Source organism: Anser anser, assembly GCF_964211835.1.
Source record: "Anser anser genome assembly, contig: HAP1_SCAFFOLD_214, whole genome shotgun sequence".
NCBI lineage: Eukaryota > Metazoa > Chordata > Aves > Anseriformes > Anatidae > Anser > Anser anser.
In genome coordinates, this window is record NW_028154073.1 from 66598 (window position 1) to 81820 (window position 15223).

At 50.9% G+C, this 15223-nt stretch overlaps 1 protein-coding gene across 1 annotated transcript; it reads right to left on the reverse strand.

Annotated features, from left to right (window-relative positions):
• Positions 1–12167: 12167 nt before the first annotated feature.
• LOC310890858 (olfactory receptor 14C36-like) lies at positions 12168–13246 on the reverse strand (the record flags this gene model as incomplete). The annotated part of the gene is made up of 1 exon (XM_083853171.1): positions 12168–13246. The coding sequence occupies exon 1, from the start codon at positions 13083–13085 to the stop codon at positions 12168–12170; it is 918 nt and encodes a 305-aa protein (XP_083709297.1). The 5' UTR covers positions 13086–13246.
• Between the last annotated feature and the right edge of the window lie 1977 nt (positions 13247–15223).

Here is a 15223-nt window from a genome sequence, read left to right on the forward strand (position 1 = left end):
CTTTGGTAAACTCATGCTGACTGGGCCTGGTCACCTGGTGGTCCTGGAAGTGTTACGTGGTGGTACTCAAGATAATCGTCTCCATGAGCTTCCCCAGCACCGAGATCAGACTGACAGGCCTGTAGTTCCCCAGATCCTCCTTCTGCCCCTTCTTGTAGGTGGCCGTCACATTGGCTAGTCGCCAGTCAACTGGGACCTTGCCTGATAGCCAGGTCTGCTGATAAATGATGGAAAGCGGCCTGGTGAGCACTTCTGCCAGCTCCCTCAGTACCAACACGTGGATCCCATCTGGCCCCATAGACTTGCGTACATCTAAGTGGAGTAGCAGGTCTCAAAACTTTTCCTCATGGATTATGAGGGCTTCATGCCACTCGCTGTCCCTATGTACCAGCTCAGGAGTCTGAGTACCAGGGGAACAACTGTTCTTGCTGCTGGAGAATGAGGCAAAGGAAGCAATAAAAACCTCAGCATTTTACTCATCACCTTTACCTATGTTTCCCCCCACAACCAATGGAGGATGAAGATTCTCATTACTCCTCTGTTGTGGTTTAACCCGGCTGGCAGCTAAACACCACACAGCCGTTCGCTCACCCTCCCCCCTCCCTCTCTGGGATGGGGGAGAGAAACGGGAAAGTGAAGCCGGTGAGTTGAGATAAAGACAGTTTATTAAGACATGAAAATAATAATAACAATAATAATAATAGTGATAATGATAATAGTATTAATAATAATAATGTGTAAGAAACAAGTGATGCAAAATGCAATTGCTTACCACCCGCTGACCGATGCCCAGCCTATCCCCGAGCAGCCGGCCCCCCACCCCGGCCAGCCACCCCTATATATTGTTTAGCATGACGCCAGAGGGTATGGAATACCCCTTTGGCCAGTTTGGGTCAGCTGTCCTGGGTCTGTCCCCTCCCAGCTCCTGCTGCACCCCCAGCCTGCCTGCTGGCAGGACAGAGCGAGAAGCCGAAAAGTCCTTGGCCTGGTGTAAACACTGCTCTGCAACAATTAAAACATCAGCATGTTATCAGCGCTCTTCTCATCCTAATCCAAAACATAGCACCCTACCAGCTACTAGGAGGAAAATTAACTCTGTCCTAACTGGAACCAGGACAGATATCCACCCCTTATTCCATACCATTTATGTCATGCTCAGGTTACACTCTGTCCAATACATTCTAATTAATCACCATTTTCATCTATGATATATAGCAATCATGGTAGTGATGACATACATTATTATATAATAATTAACATACTACAATTCAACTCATGGGCTATTCTCACCCAGTATCAAATCCCCTTGAGGTACACACCGGACCTCCCCATTCTTTTGCATTACCCACCAAGTGCATCCAGGTCCCTGAGAAAAGCAATCCCACGAATGGGTTTGCCTTTTCCTGAGGCAGGAGTAGCCCAGACTGTTTTACCCAGCATGTTTCTTACGTGCACTACAGGAACTTTATCCCCTTCTACAGTGCGTAACAGGTTTGATTGGGCAGGTCCAGCTCGGTTGGCAGATCCCCTGGTATTGACTAACCAGGTGGCCTTTGCCAAATGTGTATCCCAATTTTGGAATGTCCCAGCACCCATTGCTTTCAGTGTAGTCTTCAACAGTCCATTGTATCGTTCAACTTTTCCAGAGGCTGGTGCATGATAGGGGATGTGATACACCCACTCAATACCATGTTCTTTGGCCCAAGTGTCTATAAGGTTGTTTCGGAAATGAGTCCCGTTGTCTGACTCAGTTATCTCTGGGGTGCCATGTCGCCATAGGACTTGCTTTTCAAGGCCCAGGAGAGTGTTCCGGGCGGTGGCATGGGGCACAGGATATGTTTCCAGCCATCCGGTGGTTGCTTCCACCATTGTAAGTACGTGGCGCTTGCCGTTGCGGGTTTGAGGGAGTGTGATGTAATCAGTCTGCCAGGCCTCTCCATATTTATATTTCAGCCATCGTCCTCCATACCAAAGAGGCTTTGACCGTTTGGCTTGCTTGATTGCAGCACATGTTTCACAGTCATGAATAACCTGTGCTATAGTGTCCATGGTCAGGTCCACCCCTCGATCACGAGCCCATCTGTAGGTTGCATCTCTACCTTGATGGCCTGAGGTGTCATGGGCCCATCGGGCTATAAATAATTCACCTTTATGTTGCCAGTCCAGGTCCACCTGAGCCACTTCAATCTTAGCAGCCTGATCCACCTGCTGGTTGTTTTGGTGTTCTTCAGTAGCCCGATTCTTGGGCACATGAGCATCTACATGGCGTACCTTTACAACCAGGTTCTCTACCCAGGCAGCAATATCTTGCCACAATGCCGCAGCCCAGATGGGCTTGCCCCTGCGCTGCCAATTGTTCTGCTTCCATTGCTATAACCACCCCCACAGGGCATTTGCTACCATCCATGAATCAGTATAGAGATAGAGAACTGGCCACTTTTCTCGTTCAGCAATATCTAAAGCCAGCTGAATGGCTTTTACTTCTGCAAACTGACTCGATTCACCTTCTCCCTCAGCAGCTTCTGCAACTCGTCGTGTAGGACTCCATACAGCAGCTTTCCATCTCCGATGCTTTCCCACAATACGACAGGACCCGTCAGTGAACAAGGCATATTTCTTCTCATTTTCCGGTAGCTTGTTGTACAGGGGGGCTTCTTCAGCACGAACCACCTCCTCCTCTGATGATATCCCAAAGTATTTGCCTTCTGGCCAGTCCATAATCACCTCCAAGATTCCTGGGCGACTGGGGTTTCCTATTCGAGCCCGCTGAGTAATCAGTGCAACCCACTTGCTCCATGTAGCATCAGTTGCATGATGCGTAGAGGGGACCCTTCCTTTGAACATCCAGCCTAGTACCGGCAGTCGGGGTGCCAGGAGGAGCTGCGCTTCAGTACCGACCACTTCCGAAGCAGATCGAACTCCTTCATATGCTGCCAATATCTCCTTTTCAGTTGGAGTATAGCGGGCCTCAGATCCTCTGTATCCCCGACTCCAAAACCCCAGGGGTCGACCTCGAGCTTCCCCAGGTTCTTTCTGCCAGAGGCTCCAGGTGGGACCATTCTCTCCGGCTGCGGTGTAGAGCACATTCTTTACATCTGGTCCTGTTCGGACTGGCCCGAGGGCTACTGCATGAACTATTTCCTGCTTAATTTGTTCAAAGGCTTGTCGTTGCTCAGGGCCCCATTCAAAAGCATTCTTCTTACGGGTTACTTGGTAGAGCGGGTTTACAATCAGACTGTAATTTGGAATATGCATTCTCCAAAACCCCACGACACCTAGGAAAGTTTGTGTTTCTTTTTTGCTAGTTGGTGGAGACATAGCTGTTATCTTGTTGATCACATGCATTGGGATTTGACGACGTCCATCTTGCCATTTAATTCCTAAAAACTGGATCTCTCGTGCAGGTCCTTTAACTTTATTCTGTTTTATGGCAAAACCGGCCTTCAGAAGGATTTGGACTATTTTCTTCCCTTTCTCGAAAACTTCTTCTGCAGTGTCACCCCACACAATGATGTCATCGATGTACTGCAGGTGTTCAGGAGCTTCCCCCTGCTCCAGCGCAGACTGGATCAGTCCATGGCAAATGGTAGGGCTGTGTTTCCACCCCTGGGGCAGCCGATTCCAAGTATATTGGACTCCCCTCCAAGTGAAAGCAAACTGTGGCCTGCACTGTGCTGCTAGAGGGATGGAGAAAAATGCATTAGCGATATCAATTGTGGCATACCACTTGGCTGCCTTTGATTCCAGTTCATACTGGAGTTCTAGCATGTCCGGCACTGCAGCACTCAGTGGTGGCGTGACTTCGTTCAGGCCACGATAGTCCACTGTTAGTCTCCACTCACCATTAGACTTTCGCACTGGCCATATGGGACTATTAAAATGTGAATGAGTCTTGCTGATCACTCCTTGGCTCTCCAGTTGACGAATTAGCTTATGGATGGGACTCAGGGAGTCTCGGTTGGTGCGATATTGCCGCCGGTGCACAGTTGTGGTAGCGATCGGCACTTGCTGTTCTTCAACCCTCAGCAACCCCACAACAGAAGGGTCCTCTGAGAGACCAGGCAAGGTAGACAACTGTTTAATGTCCTCTGTCTCCAAAGCAGCTATGCCAAAAGCCCAGCGGAACCCTTTTGGGTCCTTGAAATATCCTCTTCTAAGATAGTCTATGCCAAGGATGCACGGAGCATCTGGGCCAGTCACAATACGGTGCTTTTGCCACTCATTACCGGTTAGACTCACTTCAGCCTCCAATACAGTTAACTGCTGGGATCCCCCCGTCACACCATAAATACAGATGGGCTCTGGCCCTTTATAGCTTGATGGCATTAGAGTACATTGTGCACCGGTGTCTACCAAAGCCTTATACTTCTGTGCGTCTGACGTGCCAGGCCATCGAATCCACACAGTCCAATAAACTCGATTGTCCCTTTCCTCCCCCTGGCTGGAGGCAGGGCCCCTCTAGTCCTGGTCAGAATCTTCATTTCTGTGTTTAAAGGACTGCCTGCTGGAAGTTGGAGCAGCAAACCTTTCAGAGAACTCCTTTTTCCCAATTGTTTTCCTTTGCAATTCACGTACCCGTGCCTCTAGGGTCGCAGTAGATTTTCCATCCCATTTTCTCATGTCCTCTCCATGGTCACATAGGTAAAACCACAGGGTGGCGCGGTGTGTGTGCCCACCATATTGTCTTCCTTGCATAGATGAACGTTTACCCCTAATAGCTGAGACACTGGTTTGTACAGGTGGGGAGGAAAATAATCTCTCTTCAAGTTGGTGGATCTTTTCAGAAAGTTTCTCCAAAGCATTCTCTTTTAGCTGGTGGACACTGGTTCGTTCAGGTGAAGGGGAAGATAATCTTTCTTCAAGTTGGTGGATCTTTTCAGAAAGTTTCTCCAAAGCATTCTCTTTTAGCTGGTGGACACTGGTTCGTTCAGGTGAAGGGGAAGATAATCTTTCTTCAAGTTGGTGGATCTTTTCAGAAAGTTTCTCTAAAGCATTCTCTTTTAGCTGGTGGACACTGGTTCGTTCAGGTGGAGGGGAAGATAAATTCTCTTTAAGTTGGTGGACCTCTTCAGAGAGTTTCTCCACAGCTGAGACACAGGCCTTTAGGGAAGAGGAGAGATTTCCTTCGTACTGCCGGAGTATTTTAGTCACTTCATTCACTGTGGGATTCTCCTCCGTTTTCCAGGCTAGTATTGCCAATGAGTTGGCATATGATGATGGGGCACTCCGTACAAACTTCCGCCACATGGGTAGTGTACACCGGACTGCATCTGGATCTGCGGATGTTTGTGCGTCGTCTAGGTCCTTATAAATTACTTCCCGTACGGCCAATTCCCTCAGGTACTGAATTCCCTTCTCCATGGTGGTCCATTTGCTTGGTAAACATACAAGTTCTTCCTTGAAGAGATACCTTTCCTTCACAGCTGACAGGAGACGCCTCCAGAGGCTGCGAGATCGTGCTCCATCTCCAATTGCTTTGTCAATGCATGCGTCCCTAGCAAGGGATCCCAGCCGCCTGGCTTCCTTGCCCTCCAATTCCACATAATTGGCTCCCGTGTCCCAGCACCGGAGCAGCCAGGTGACAAGCTGCTCGCCTATACAGCGACCAAAATCTTTTCGCACATCTCGTAGCTCACGCTGGTATAGAGTCCGGGTAATTACTGTTGATTTTTCGACATCCTCATCCTCATCTTCAGTCTTCTGCACCTTTGATGGCCGGTGTAGAGTCCGGGTAGTTACTGTTGATTTTCCGACATCCTCATCCTCATCTTCAGTCTCCTGCACCTTTGATGGCTGGTATGGAGTCCGGGTAGTTACTGTTGATTTTTCGACATCCTCATCCTCATCTTCAGTCTCCTGCACCTTTGATGGCCCAGCCTCGTCTTCACTACACCCAGACTTAGCAGAAGACTGTCTGCGTTTTAAACGACCTGAGCCTCTATACCATTTTTTCACCTTGTCTACAGGGGCAACTTGCACTGCTACAGCTCGTTTCTCTGACCCAGACACAGGGTCTGCCACAGGGGTTGGAATACCCTCTGCGGGGTCAACTTGCACTGCTACAGCTCGTTTCTCTGACCCAGACACAGGGTCTGCCACAGGGGTTGGAATACCCTCTGCGGGGTCAACTTGCACTGCTACAGCTCATTTCTCTGACCCAGCCACAGAAGTGGGAGCAGCTGCACGAGCTGGGGCAGCTGCAGGAGCTGGAGCGGCTGCAGGGGCTGGAGCTGGAGCAGCTGCAGGAGCTGCAGCTGGAGCGGCTGCAGGAGCCGGAACGGCTGCAGGAGCTGGAGCGGCTGCAGGAGCTGGAGCTGGAGTAGCTGCAGGAGCTGGAACTGGAGCGGCTGCAGGAGCTGGAGCGGCTGCAGGAGCTGGAACTGGAACGGCTGCAGGAGCTGGAGCGGCTGCAGGGGCTGGGGCAGCTGCAGGAGCTGCAGCTGGAGCGGCTGCAGGAGCTGGAGCTGGAGCGGCTGCAGGAGCTGTCACTAGGTTGCTAGTAGCATCAATTGCAGCTCGATAGGCACAAGCCAGACCCCAGCACGCTACAGTGATTTGTGTCACTTTGGCACTGCCAGAGTCATGACACCTTTTTTTCAAGCATTCTGCCAGCTTTTTAGGATTTTGCAGTTGTTCAGGGGTGAATGTCCAAAACACTGGAGGTGACCACTGCTCTAGAAACCTGCCCATATCCTCCCACACTCCCTGCCACTCGCAACTATCCCGCCTCAAGACAGATCTCCGGATGAGATTCCTAAGTAGTTGTTTAACCCTCAACAAAACCCGAAGCGCATTCAGGAGACATAACAACAAGAGCAGGCTGGTCTGAGTATCCCAAGGATATTCAACATCTCGGAGAACCACCGTAACTAGCTCGGGGGATAAGAGGGTGGTGAAGGAGAAAGGGAGAGTGAACAGGGAGGGAAACATGTCTTCCCCTGTCCCCTTCACAGATTGGCTCCCTAACGAAAACAGGCAATAGGTGTAATTGCTAATAGTTTCCGAGATTTGGGTTCCAAAGTATAGAGTCGACGTCAGTGCTGAGTACAAATACCAGGTTAGAGTCGTGACCAGATATTTCATCATTTCATAAGCCATTGTTACACCGCACAGTACCATAACAATCTTAAACCAGGGCCCGGAAAGGATAAACAGTGCAACAGGGAGCACATACAGAAAGTAACGCACCATAAAACTCAATTTGGAATACAGGTACAGCAGACTGGAGATTAAGGCAATCAACATCGTGACTAGCAACTATTAAGCAGGTCCAATACTTATACCAATTTTAGTTTAACACACTCTGGTCAGATTTGTCAATATCTCAACCCTTCGGGCCCCATGTTGGGCGCCAAAAGGACTGTTGTGGTTTAACCCGGCTGGCAGCTAAACACCACACAGCCGTTCGCTCACCCTCCCCCCTCCCTCTCTGGGATGGGGGAGAGAAACGGGAAAGTGAAGCCGGTGAGTTGAGATAAAGACAGTTTATTAAGACAGGAAAATAATAATAACAATAATAATAATAATAGTGATAATGGTAATAGTATTAACAATAATAATGTGTAAGAAAACAAGTGATGCACAATGCAATTGCTCACCACCCGCTGACCGATGCCCAGCCTATCCCCGAGCAGCCGGCCCCCCACCCCGGCCAGCCACCCCTATATATTGTTTAGCATGACACCAGATGGTATGGAATACCCCTTTGGCCAGTTTGGGTCAGCTGTCCTGGGTCTGTCCCCTCCCAGCTCCTGCTGCACCCCCAGCCTGCTCGCTGGCAGGACAGAGCGAGAAGCCGAAAAGTCCTTGGCCTGGTGTAAACACTGCTCTGCAACAATTAAAACATCAGCATGTTATCAGCGCTCTTCTCATCCTAATCCAAAACATAGCACCCTACCAGCTACTATGAGCTACTTAACTCTGTCCTAACTGGAACCAGGACATCCTGGATCACTCAGACCGCCCTCACCAACCCAGGTGCTGCTTTGAGCTTCAGGGAGTTGAAGCTTGCCCAGCTATCTGCAGTCTGCCTAACTGTGTCCTTAGAAAGCTCATCATCATTTATCATTGAATTAATATCATATGGATTAGTTCTAATCTTAACTAATAATTTCAGGTCTATCAGTATAGAAGACTTCTTGTACAGTCATCCTTTTGGGAACATAAACCTCACAGGAGGCATACAGGATGAGGAGCTTGCTTTGCTTTTGGAAGATTTCTGCATGTTTTCCTGTTGTTTGGTTTGAAATGAGGAGAAACCCTTCTGCGCCTGTGTGCATCCAGGTCTCTAAGGCAAGCAGGAGGGAGCTGGTGCAAAGGAGCTGTAACATCCAGCTGCAGACCTCTGTGCCAAAGTCTGGTGGAAGGAGAAGTGATGCAAGCGCCAAAGAGAGAAATGTCAGGACTGCGGTGGTGAGGAGCAAGGTTCTCCATGCAGTGTCAGACCTCAAGAGTCTGTTTTTCCTCCCTGTGCAGGTCTCCAAAGGAGACACCCTGGATCAGTATCAGTTAGAGAATAATGCTCCAAACTGAAATTCCACTAAACACATCCTTTAAGATGAGAAAAGATTTTTTTCAGGTGCTTCTTGATATCTTCCTCCTTAACTACACTATGAAAGCTCTCCAATTAGCTGTACAAGTCTTGAAGACATGAAGAAAATTCTGGGAGAGATATGTCTGCTTAGGACGTTATGCATTTTAATGAGTTCCATGGTGTATTTTGGTGCTCAGTCTATGAAGCTCAGGTACTGAGAGGAGAATGATGCAACTGCTTGAGAAGGTAAAGTCAGAAGGAAATGTTGAAGTGACTTGGAGTATTAATGGGCCCCACTGAGGGCTGTTCCTAACAAAGCCTCCCCAGGGACTTGTTAGGGCAGATCATTGGAGGCCATGATTGCAGACAGGCAAAGCGCTGTGCTGAGAAAAGTCTTGGTTGGTTTTGGTGAAGCAGAAGGGCCAAGGCCTGACCCCAGCCACTGGGAGGGGAGATCCTGCACCCCCCCGTCTGGCTCAGGGCTCTTCTTGGGGTCTGTATGATGTGGTGGGCAGTGTGATGCCACGAGAAGAACTTCATCATGACACCTCCCCACCCCTGCACAGGGTATCAAGGAAGCAGTGAGGCCCCATTGCAATGACTCTATCTCGTCTCCTCACAAGCTCTAGCCAAAGGGACAAAAACGTCAGGGCTGTTGGGGCCTTCCATTCCTGCCAGCACCCTCTGCCTTCTCCTCTGCAGGCTTTCCTATGCTGTCCCACACTTTGCCCTATTTCCTTGAAGCCTGCAGACACCCATCTCTGTCCACCACCTTGCTCTCATCCCGGCATTTCCATCATCTCACCCATGTCTCTTCAACCTTAACCAGCTTTCCTTGAAACTCAAAGCCATGGTGTGATCACAGATACTCTTTGGGTGACCTCTGTCACTACAGCACTACACTTTGAGGGATATTTTTTCCTCTATGTGGCCAGTGCCAACCTTCCAAGGTGCACTTTGTGGCAGTTTCTCTCTCCTGCTCTTTCCTAATACCAAAGAAAGCTCCATCAGGGTGGAAACCACTCCTGAAGCAGGCATCCCAAGCCATCAGGCTCCTTGCGGCCTGTCAGCCAAGCAGACAGAAGTCACCTCAGCAGCATCTCCCAAGGCCTGGGCCTGCTGCTGGCCTTGCAGCTTCTTGGCTAGACACAGCCAAGCCTTGTGCCTCCTGCTGTCCAGTCCTGGACTCAAGCAGGAGGGACAGGACAAGCCCTCTGCGGGCCTTCTTTGTGTCTGGGTCCTCCTGGGGATGGAGGCAGAGGGGATCCCACAGGCAGCATGCCAAGCAGGGGCCTTCTGCTGGCCTAGCAGGGCCACTGGCAGATGTCAGCCCCAAAGTGCACATCCCAGGGAGAAGCCAAGGGTGACCTGCCACCTCCAGACACAAGGGGCCTCACAGTCCCTTTGCGTGACACGTTCCTGCTGCTGCCCTATCAGCTGCAGAGACAGAAGTGACCTCCCAGTCACTGCCCCAGTCCCATTCCTCCTGCTGGGGCAGGAGATCCTGAGGCAGAGCTGAGCTCATCAGAGCATTCCCACCCATCTCCTCCTTGTGGCCCACAAGCTGATCAGATCCATGGCCCCTCACATCCATCTCTGAATGCCATGTGAATGCACGACATCCTCACGGTTCCTGCCTTACCCCAAGGGAAAAAGAACCTAAAGTTAAGAGTTAGGTGAGTGGTTGGAGGTGAAGTTGTTAATGCACAGGAGGACAGGGTTTGGATGTTAGTTGTTCATGTATGGCATTAGGGACTACGGAGAACATTTCTAGGTGAGAGCTTAAGGAACTATTGAGTGGGAGGGTTTGGTGTTGGGCTTGGGGTGTCAGATCTGTGGTTAGGATATGGGCAAGCTCTTTGGTTTAGCATTTTGTTTAGGTCTGCAAGAATACTAGATTTTATTAGAGCATTTAAATGCTAATGTTAAGGGCAGGGATCAGGGTGAGCAAGAGAGTAAAGGTAATGGAAATGGTGTTATGACTAATTTTGGCTTCAAGGGATATTGTGGTCAAAAATTAGAGCAGTGGATTCCTGTCAGGGTGTGGAGTGGCATTTCGATTTAGGTATTAATGTTACAGGTTAAAACAGGGCCTCACATGACTGCTTTAAGTCTGCGTTATTGTGGGATCGACATTACCTGAGCATTCTTACCTCTCCAAAATCATTAGCTTCTGCTGGCCAAGATCTTCTTCCCTCCCCCAAATCTCACATCTCTCCTGGCCAGGCTTCTCCTGACTTCCCCATATCAGTCATCTTCTTAGGGGCAGCTTTCTGATGGCTTTCATGAACTCAGAGTATCTGTCTCACCTTGGTTGGCTACTCTGCTCCTGAGAAAGAAGCAGCTCCCAAGCCAGCATGGAGAAGCACACAAAGGCTGTAGGAGCACCCTGCACAACGTGCCCAGCAGCTCTGCACCTCCACAAAAGCAAACCTGAAGGATGAGATCAGGCAAAAGCGGATACCTCTGACATGACAACACCTATTTAAGACCTCTTCCTCTATGGGGCCTACCAGCTACTTAGGAAGAGAGGGTCTCACAAACTGTGTGCAGAGCAGATGCATCTGCTGGCCTATCATGGAGACCAGCAGATGTGAGCCTAAAGGCACTGATCCCAGCCGGGAGTCAAGGGATGACCTGTCAGCTGCTTCAGAAAAAAGTCACCTCACCGGCCACTTAACAGCCATCAGCTTCCTACTGGACTTGGAGCTTCTGAGGCACCACTGCCCTCGTAATACCACACCTACAAAACACCCCCTTTTTGGCCCAGAATCTGCCCAGGTAGAAGTGATCTGGTTGTGATCCTTCCAGCCCATGGCACAGCTCCTGGGCTCCCAGCCTCTCTGACACACAGGAGCCAGTGCCGTGCCAGTTCTGGGAGGTGCTAGGGCAGGAGGGACCTTGCAGTCAAATCACTCGCCAGACTCCTTGGCTGGGGCTGCTGCGTGCCCTGGGGCTGCAGAGCTCTCCTCTGCCTGCTCACAGCAGACTGAGCCCTTCAGCTGTGGTCAGTCCACCTTGGAGGAGATCCCCCCTTAGGAGGGAAGTGCTGCAGCGCAGGCTGGCTGTGCCACTGCCGTGCCCACTGCCTGTCCCTGCCTGCAGTCCCAGCACAGCCCCACAGCAGCACTGGCACCAAGCTACAGGAGCAGCCGGGCCTGAGCCCACCAGCAGGGCTCAGCACCAGAGGGGGGCAGTGGCAAGAGAGCAGCTCGGCATGCCCCAAGCGCTGGTGCTCCCTGGCCGTGCTGCTGGGATGGGACTCTTTTCCTCTGCAGCCCTGCACATGGCACTGCCCCTGCAGAGCCAGAGCAGCTCTCAGAGGAAGGACGTCACACAAGGAAGGCAGTGCAGGCTCCTTCACTTTGTTTATGTTCACAGAGAAACGGTCTCCTCATATACAGAGTCTCTGAGCTATACTCAACAGGTACATACTGTAAAAGAAATGAGAGGAATCATATTTTAATGGGCAACTTTAGCTGCATTAAAACAAAGTCCTGTAATGAAAACATTCATAAATACAGAAACACACAAAAAATAATTATATATATAATATTAGTTAATAATATTCTTGTAGTCATTGACATTATTAGTCATCTGCAGACGTAGAATGGAAATTTATTGCTTCCGAAACTCATCTAGTTATCAATTTCCAGAGCACATCCTTGAGCTCCTTGTTCCTCATGCTGTAGATGAGGGGGTTCACTGCTGGAGGCACCACTGAGTACAGAACTGCCACCAGCGGGTCCAGGGATGGGGAAGAGATGGAGGAGGGCTTCAGGTAGGCAAACATGACGGTGCTGACAAACAGGGAGACCACGGCCAGGTGAGGGAGGCACGTGGAAAAGGCTTTGTGCCTGCCCTTCTCAGAGGGCATCCTCAGCACAGCCCTGAAGATCTGCACATAGGACAGCACAATGAAAATAAAGCAACCAAAAAATAAAGAAACACTACACACAAGTGCCCCAAGTTCCCTGAGGTAGGCATCTGAGCAGGAGAGCTTGAGGATCTGGGGGATTTCACAGAAGAACTGGTCCACAGCATTGCCTTGGCAGAGGGGCAGGGAAAAGGTAGTGGCCGTGTGCAGGACAGCATTGAGAAAGCCACTGCCCCAGGCAGCTGCTGCCATCTGGGCACAAGCTCTGCTGCCCACGAGGCTCCCGTAGTGCAGGGGCTTGCAGATGGCAGCGTAGCGGTCGTAGGCCATGACGGTGAGAAGGGAATACTCTGCTCCAAGCAAGAAGACTAAAAAGAGGACTTGGACAGCACACCCTTGATAGGAGATGGCCCTGGTGTCCCAGAGGGCATTGGCCATGGCTTTGGGGAGAGTGGTGGAGATGGATCCCAGGTCGAGGAGGGCGAGGTTGAGGAGGAAGAAGTACATGGGGGTGTGGAGGCGGTGGTCGCAGGCTACGGCGGTGAGGATGAGGCCGTTGCCCAGGAGGGCAGCCAGGTAGATGCCCAGGAAGAGCCCGAAGTGCAGGAGCTGCAGCTCCCGCGTGTCTGCAAATGCCAGCAGGAGGAACTCGCTCACAGAGCTGCTGTTGGCCATTTGCTTACTCTGGACACTGTTGTCTGTTGAAAAGGAGAAGGCAGAAAACGTTTAGAACAGACTTCTCTGAGGAAAACCTGTTGCAGGTCTTACAGCACTCTCATCCCAACCCTCTCTCTTTGCAGGAGAACCTTTCTGCAGCTCTCCTGCTTGAGCTGCGGCTGGTGCTGGCTGAGAATGGCACTGGGAGCAGGGGCTGCTGTGGGCTCCAGAGGAGTCCTTCCTGCTGTGCAGCAGGCTGGTAGCAGGAACACAGGGGAAACTCAAGTTCAATCCACTTATGAGATCTATAAACTTTGCAGTGTTGTTCCAAAGAACTCATGCAACCAATGTACAGCAAGGCAAATATTCCTATGCTTAGGACAGTGATCACACTCTTGTGTTTCCCAATAAGTGGAGACTGCTTAAAGCAGAGAAGCCCCAGTCCCAGTTCATCTGGACAGAATTCTCACCTTGTCTCTTGGTGCCTGAGCAGGATCTCAGCTCTTCCCTCCTATCCAGGGCTGCAGAGGCCTCACTCCAGCTGCCCACAGACAGCCATCCAGCAGCACGGACATGGCCTTAGCACGGAGGTGTCTCCTCCTTGGGGCACCTGGATAACACAAGGATGCCACGAGAGAGCTGCATCCTGCTGGAGAGCAGCCTGCAGGCCAGGAGGATGCCCCACAGACAGACATGAATATCCGCAAGCTGGGGCGTCCCAATATACCGTCTGCATCCCCTGCAGTGTCTGAAGGAGGCTTGGCCACCCACTCTTGGCTGACCAGGGGCAGCTGGGTTCTGACACTCAAAGGGGCTTCTGCCAGACTTCCTCACCTCACAGTGCCATCCAGCAGGACCCCCAAAGCCTACTGCATTGCCCACTGCCCTCCCAGCAACAAGACCCAGCAGGAGACCCTTCCAGGACGTGCAGCTGCATGGCCCTGCAGCCAGAGACGTACCTTGTCAAGGGCTGTGCAGATTTCTCCTGCAGGCAGCTCTCAGCATCCTCCTACTGCCAATTGCCTCCAAGCCCTCTCTCCTTCTCTCCTGTCCCCGTGCCAGCTGCGGTCAGAGCCCCCAGCCCTGCTGCGCTGTGCACAGGAGCTGCTCCTGGGCACAGCTGCCTCTCTGCACCAGGGCCCTCTTGCCACGAGCTCTCTCTGTCCCAGGAGCCCGGCCCAGCTCAGCACCAGACGCCCAGCCCAAGGCATTGGAATCCCCCCTTGGGGGGCTTTGGGGAGGAGCCCACGAAGCTCAGGCACTGAGAGACAATTGAAGACATCTCTCAACAAGTCCAAGTCAGAGGCAAGTTTCCTGCAGTGTCCCCCTGAGGGCCAGCCCTGACACAGCCTCCCTTGGAGCTCGTTAGAGCAGAGCATTGGAGGCAGTGAGGACAAGGAGACAAAGGCAATGTGAAGGTGACCTTGATGTGAAGAAAAGCTGGATGTGTTTCACCACGCACAAGGGCCAGGCCTTGACCCCCAGCTAACATAAGGAGGGTCAACAAGTCCAAGTGCAAGGTGCTGCACCTTGACCCCCAGCTCCTTGGAAGAAAAATTAAGTCTATCCCAGCTAAAACTCAGACTATATCCACCCCTGACTCCATACCATTGTTCCTATGTCATACTCAGGTCTGACACTTTCTAAATAACTATCACCATCTATCCTCTCTTTTGATATACACACAGAGATGTCTTGCCCTTAGGCTATTTGTGTCCTGGTTTTGGTTAGGATTCAGTTAATTTTCATCCTAGTATCATAGAATCGTAGAATGGTTTGTGTTGGAAGGGACCTTACAGATCATCTAACTGAACTCCCCCCAGATTCCACCCACTAGATCAGGTTGGACAAGGCCTCATCCAGCCTGGCCTTGAACACCTCCAGGGACGGGGCATCCACAACTTCTCTGGGCAACCTGTTCCAGTACCTCACTACCCTTACACTGAAGATTTTCCTACTGATGTCTAGTCTAAATCTAAAAGACCATTCCCACATCCTCCTGTCATTATCTACCTGAGTAAAGAGTCCTTCTCCATTGTTTTTAAAAGACCCCTTTAAGGATTGAAAAGCTGCAAGGAGGTCTCCCTGGAGCCTCCTCTTCTCCAGGCTGAACAAACCTAACTCCTTCAGCCTGTCTTCACAGGTGAGGTGCTCCA